At 42.0% G+C, this 6,000-nt stretch overlaps 1 protein-coding gene across 2 annotated transcripts in view; it reads left to right on the top strand.

Annotated features, from left to right (window-relative positions):
* Positions 1 to 1,573: 1,573 nt before the first annotated feature.
* VPS13C (vacuolar protein sorting 13 homolog C) overlaps positions 1,574 to 6,000 on the top strand; it is a 193,209-nt gene continuing 188,782 nt past the window's right edge. For both annotated transcript variants that reach the window (XM_015142394.3, XM_077938707.1), the window contains exon 1: positions 1,574 to 1,747. In XM_015142394.3, coding sequence (XP_014997880.3) covers positions 1,648 to 1,747 — 100 coding nt within the window. In that variant the 5' untranslated portion in view covers positions 1,574 to 1,647. The remainder of the gene's footprint in view (positions 1,748 to 6,000) is intronic.

Raw genomic sequence — 6,000 nt, 5'->3', positions numbered from 1 at the left:
AACTTAAGCTCACCCATGCTTTGGGAAACCAAGTCTGGTGTTCATGAGAATAGACTGGAGGAAGGAATAACTGGCGGCTAGGAAGTGAGTTTCAAGGAGATGGCGTGGTCCGGAAGAAAAACATGGAGAATTTAGGAAGGATGGAGAAAGCAGAATAGACAGGTTGGGCTGTTATTTGGTTGTGGATGGTGAAGAAATCCAAAGTGCTTACTAGTATTTTGTCTGTGTGACCAGCAGGAAAAACAAACGGTTAAAGATTTATCTTCTTAAAGAAGACTGCAGTGTGCAGGAGTGGGAGAGGAAAGTGATCTTGCTGGTTAGAACTGACTGCGTCTTTCTTTGTACCTTAAATTTTATTTAATACACAACACCAATTGTAGCCATTTTGATTTTCTTTCTTCTCCAGTGGACCTTCAACTTAAGATTTTTCTTTGTGATCCTGTGCAAGCCTAGGTTGTTAAAGAAAAATACACGAGTATTTTCTCAGACACTTCCTCGTCGCAAAACACTTAATAAATGCTTGTGACTACAAATAGTCAGCATTTCTTAGGTTTCTTTCTGTTTACTGCATCTCAACAACTTCTGGAAGTATATTTTAGGAAAAAATGTCCAGTTCTCTAAAGAGGTGTCAATGGGTGGTTAAATTTCACAAGGGTTGAAAGACCTTGTGGTATAAAAGCTCTGCTTTTAAGGTCGTGCTACATCAAAGACAGTTCAACGATAGCATGGAAGAAAGTGACACATAAATAACAAGTAACTCATACTTAAAAAGGCACTACTACGTTTTGTTTTTTATTTCTGTAATGAGATAGGTAACTAGTCAGTGGCTAGTGAATTAAAAGCGAATCTTAGAGAAAGAGAAAAGAATGAGTTTCCCACAAAACGCGTATATTCAGTTCTCATTCTATGATATCTGCCATTTGATGTGGTTCTGTTCCCTTCCTCCCACTTTTAAATTATTTGTCGCGCGCCAGTGGTCCCAGCTACTCAGGAGGCTGAGACAGGAGGATCCCTTGAGTTCAGGATGTCAAGTCTGTAGTGAGCTATGATTCCGCCACTGCATTCCACCCTTGGCAACAGAGCGAGACCCTGTCTCGAAAAAACAAAACAAAAAACCTGTGTGTTTTCAAGAAGCAGAGACCAAGCCCCAGGCGGAGTCGAACTCTAGGAGGACAAGAACGCAGTCGGTCCTTTTCCTCCACCTGATCCAGAGGTGCAAGGGTGGTTGCCTAGGTGACGCTCAGCGCACACTCCCGGCCCGGCGGCTCCGGACAGAGCCGGGAGGCGGGAAAGCAGAGCGGCCACATAGATGACCCTGTGCTTGGTAACTCTTGCCCTCCCTTGTTCATCTCGAAGGTCCTTTTTCTCTCGTGCACGGCTGCCGAGACAGGCTCAAGCTAACTTCCCCTGCGCGCCTCCTTCGGCACCCAGAAGGCCGGGGCTGCGAAGCCCACAAGGCCTCGGGATCACCACAGGGCCTCCGCAGCTACCGGCCGGGCGACGGCGCGCCTGCGCACAGGCGGGGTCACGCGCGCGGCGCGGGGGTGGGCCGGCGCCGGAGGGGCTGTCATTCGTAGCGCTGGTCGCCGCCCTTAGCTGCGGCCGGGTGGTTCCGGCTCCTCCCTCCCAAGCTGCCTCAGCCCCACCATGGTGCTGGAGTCGGTGGTCGCGGACTTGCTGAACCGCTTCCTGGGGGACTATGTGGAGAACCTGAACAAGTCCCAGCTGAAGCTGGGCATCTGGGGCGGTAAGCGAGAGGGGCGCGGCCGGCGGGCTGCGGGCGCTGAGGGCCCAGCCGAGGGCTGCTCCGTCCGGGATCCTGCCCGGGCCCTGCTCCCTCCGCCGCCCGAGACTCCCCCTTCCCGGTGCGGCAGGTGCTCTACGTGGGAGCCTCTGCCGCCCGCGGATTCTCGGGGTCCCAGTCCCGACCCCGGCTGGGGAGATGCGGTGGGATCCCGCCGGCGCTGCCAAAGTTCCCACCTTTCTAGTCCTCCGAGGCCAAGCCCTGGCCCTGCTGTGCCTGCCCTGCGCCTGCTGTCCCCGCCCTGCCCGTCTCTGTGGTCCTCTCGCTGCACTCAGCGTGGCCCGTTTGGCCCTACAGCATAAAGACAGCCCTTTCTGTTTCGGTAGCGCGTGGAGTGAGCATGGTTGTCTGGTCATATACGCTCGAAGTGGTACTAAGGAAAAAGAAGAAGGAAATTGCATTTCGCAGTTATCTTCACTATCATTTTACAGGGAGCAGGAACCGGGTGCCTTCTCTTTAGGATTACCGGGTTTGGAGAGGAATAGGCAGATCTTTAAGAAAGGCGTGTGCTTAGGGATTCTTACTCACAATGCTTTCAGCTCCTGTGAAAATTATTCCTTCCTTTAATATTTACTTTTCCGTCAATACGAAGAGGATTTTGAATTTTGTTTTGGAGCAATAGAGAGAAATTCAAGCCTCGACCAGCATCGTCATTAATTAGGTGCCTGCTTGGTTGTATGCCCAGGAATTTATGCCAAAGTTTTTATCCTGGAGATTAAGTGTATATAAGTATTCAATAAATAGTGTACTTAAACATGCACTCTTCAACAAGCTTAATCGTTTGCATGAATTATGTGTTAAGCTTTGAGGACTTTGGGACTTTCTCACTCCACAAAAGATGTGGGAAGTTTGTCAGCTTTGGAGGAAGATTCAAAAAACGACTCAAACGTATGGATCTGCTTTTAATTCAAGCAGCAACAAAGAGCTATAGACTTCCCCTGTCCACTAGGGTAACCACTAGCCACTGTAGCTGTTGAGCACGTGATATGAGGTTAGTGCTAATTGAAACGTGCTGTTAGCATGAATTAAAACATCGTTTTGAATAAGTATTACTCCTAAAGAAGTAGGAGAAAAAATATAATACCTCTAATTTTTATGTTGCTTATGTGTTGAAATAATATTTGAATATATTGAGTTAAATTAAATATAATATTAAAATGTATTTCCTGTGTTTTTTAGTTTTACTTTTTTTCTTTTTAAACCTGGCTTCTAAAATTTATAATTACATATATGGAACATATAGTGGGCATTGCTGTTTATAGAACCGTGAGTGATACCCTGAATTGCGGAAGAGCCTGGTTTTTTTTTTTTTTGGTTGTCTTTTTGAGACAGGGTCTTGCTCTGTTGCCAAGGCTGGAGTGCAGTGGCAAGATCATAGCTCACTGCAGCCTGCAACTCCTGGGCTCAAGTGATTCTCCTGCCTCAGCCTCCCGAAGTGCTAGGATTACAAGTGTGACCTGTAGTGCCTGGCCAAGAGCCTGTTTTTAATAGGTGGCTGATCATTTGATTGGTTCACTGTGGTTTGCCCAACAATACAATAGTCCCTTGGTATCTATGGGGGATTGGTTTCAGTACCCCTGACCATACCAAAATCGGAGGTTGCTCAAGTCTCTTAAATAAAATGGCCTAGTATTTGTATGTACCCTATGCACATCCTTCTGTATACTTTAGGTCATCTCTGGATTACTTATAATACCCAATACAAGTAAATGCTATGTACATAGTTGTTCTGTTGTTTTTTAATTTGCATTATTTTTATTGCCAAATTGATATTTTTAATTTTTTTCCCAAATATTTTTGATCTGCAGTTGGTCTGTAGTTGGTTCAATCCGTGAATATAGAGGGCCTACTGTACATACTTTGTTTACATCCCCCCACCACACTCAATGCAATGTAAAAGAAAGGGAAGTAAAGAAAGAGATTTAAGGAATTAAATGACCAGCACCTTCTGCAGAAATGAAGTGTTTCTTCAGAATACTGGCAATATCATTTCCAGTAATTCCTTATAGTTTGTAAACATTTGAAATTCGAAAATGCACTGGAGTAGCAAATCTGAAATCTGAATAGGCCTAGTGAATGGTGTGCTGTGTTGGACAAGCCACTTACCTTATTGGGCCTTAGTTTCTTCATCTTAATTTAAACTTTTATAGAAAAAATATTTTAAATTCTGAAAAGTTTAAATATAATAATATTTTAAATATATTTTAAATAATATTTTAAATAAAAGTTTAAATAATATATTTTCATGTAATTACTCATATTTTAATATTATATTATGGCATATTTACTTTAGACATTTTCTTTTTCAGAAGATAAAATGTATGGATATAGTCAAAGGTTCCTTTGCCATCAAATGTTATTCTCCTTTATCTTTAAAATTGGAGGTTGGAGTAGGTAACATCTCTAAGGTGATGCCAATATCCTGTTCTTCTAATAATGGTTTTACAATGACATTGAGGAGTATACTGCATGAAGATTTTGAAGTTTTTCACAACTGAAATTAAAAATGTTGTAATTTTATATTATTTCCTCTTTTGTCTTTTTTTTTGGTGAAATCTAGAAAAGGAGACTTTCTTTCATCTCATTTAAAAATTTTTAGAATAAAGTATTCTGCCAGTGGCCAACATTAACTTTAGAATAGGCCTGAGCAAATAAACCCATTTCTTTCGCATGTTGTGTCCAGTGAGCATCCTCAGGGATTCTCCTAGCTTTATCAGCTCACAACTCTGCCTCTATAAAGTTTTGCTGCCTTTTATTTTTGTGGTTGCTTAGAGAAAACTAGAAGTCACGAGCTTTTATCGTTATTGCACAATCTGTTGTTGATAACCCTAATTTCTCAATAAAATTGGAAGGCAAGATATCTGAGTTGATTTTTCCTGTTCTTTCAAAATATTGCTAAAGAAATTTGTCTTCAACTTTTTTGGGTATACAAATGGGAATATTAATTTAATAAAATAGCTGATATGATATCCATGATGTTGACAAGTTTTACAAAAAATTGAAAATTGTATATAATCTTGTTTGACAACTATTTGCTTTAGCAGATAAGGTTTACAGTTCACAGAGTTTTTTGTTGTTTCTGTTGTTGAATTTTCAAGTCTTGAGAAAGGGAAGAAGAATTCATCTTGTAAATATTTCACATACCTGATCTTACTATTCTTTGGAATCAATTGATAAACTACTTTGATACATCTTAACTGGAATATCTAACTAGCCTAAAGCAGTGATTTTCAATGGGAGGTGACTTTGTACCCAGGGGATATTTGACAGTGTCTGAGACATTTTTGGTTGTCACACTGAGGGAAGAGGTGTGCTATTGGCATGTAGCAGATAGACCCCGGAGTACTAAACATTCTACAATGCAGAGGACAACTTCCTGCAATGAAGAATTGTCCAGCTCAAAATGTTAGTTGAGAAACCCTAATCTAAGGAGAAGACTGAGATTGTCTTCTGCGTTTGTAAGGGACCTCCTGGGTGCAGAAAAAATTGTAGTAAGGAGTTAGAAAGGACATGGAAGAAGTAGATTACTCTTATGAAATCTATAATTCGAGAGAGAAATTGATATCTTAAGTGACTGAAAGGTATCATGTCAATAAAAATGCATAATCATTGCTTGGGTGATCTTTGGAAGTAGTTTTAAGAATTGAAATATTGTGTTTACATGATTTGGAAAAGATCATACTGTGCATATATTCATATATATATATACAGACATTCATAATGAAATTTACAATTAAAAAAGGTTGAGAGGCTGGGCGCCGTGGCTCGTGCCTGTAATCCCAGTACTTTGGGAGGCCGACGCAGGCAGATCACGAGGTCAGGAGATCGAGACCATCCTGGCTAACACGGTGAAACCCCATCTCCACACACACACACAAAAATACAAAAAATTAGCTGGGCATGGTGGCGGGCGCCTGTAGTCCCAGTTACTCAGGAGGCTGAGGCAGGAGAATGGCATGAACCTGGGCGGCAGAGATTGCAGTGAGCAGAGATTGCGCCACTGTACTCCAGCCTGGCGACAGAGCGAGACTCTGTCTCAAAAAAAAAAAAAAAAAAAAAAAAGTTGAGAAGGTTGGGGAAAATTACTGGAATGTCCAGAATCAGGAAGTAATCTTTAGATGTTGCCTTTAAATTTGAGAAGCAAAGCAAATAAACATTGTCTTTCTGTTTCTATTCTTTATGGATTTAATGCCAAG

The sequence above is a fragment of the Macaca mulatta genome, chromosome 7 (genome assembly GCF_049350105.2).
Source record: "Macaca mulatta isolate MMU2019108-1 chromosome 7, T2T-MMU8v2.0, whole genome shotgun sequence".
Taxonomy (NCBI): domain Eukaryota; kingdom Metazoa; phylum Chordata; class Mammalia; order Primates; family Cercopithecidae; genus Macaca; species Macaca mulatta.
Note: the sequence above shows the minus strand (reverse complement) of the source record. Positions and strands in the feature narration are given on the sequence as shown.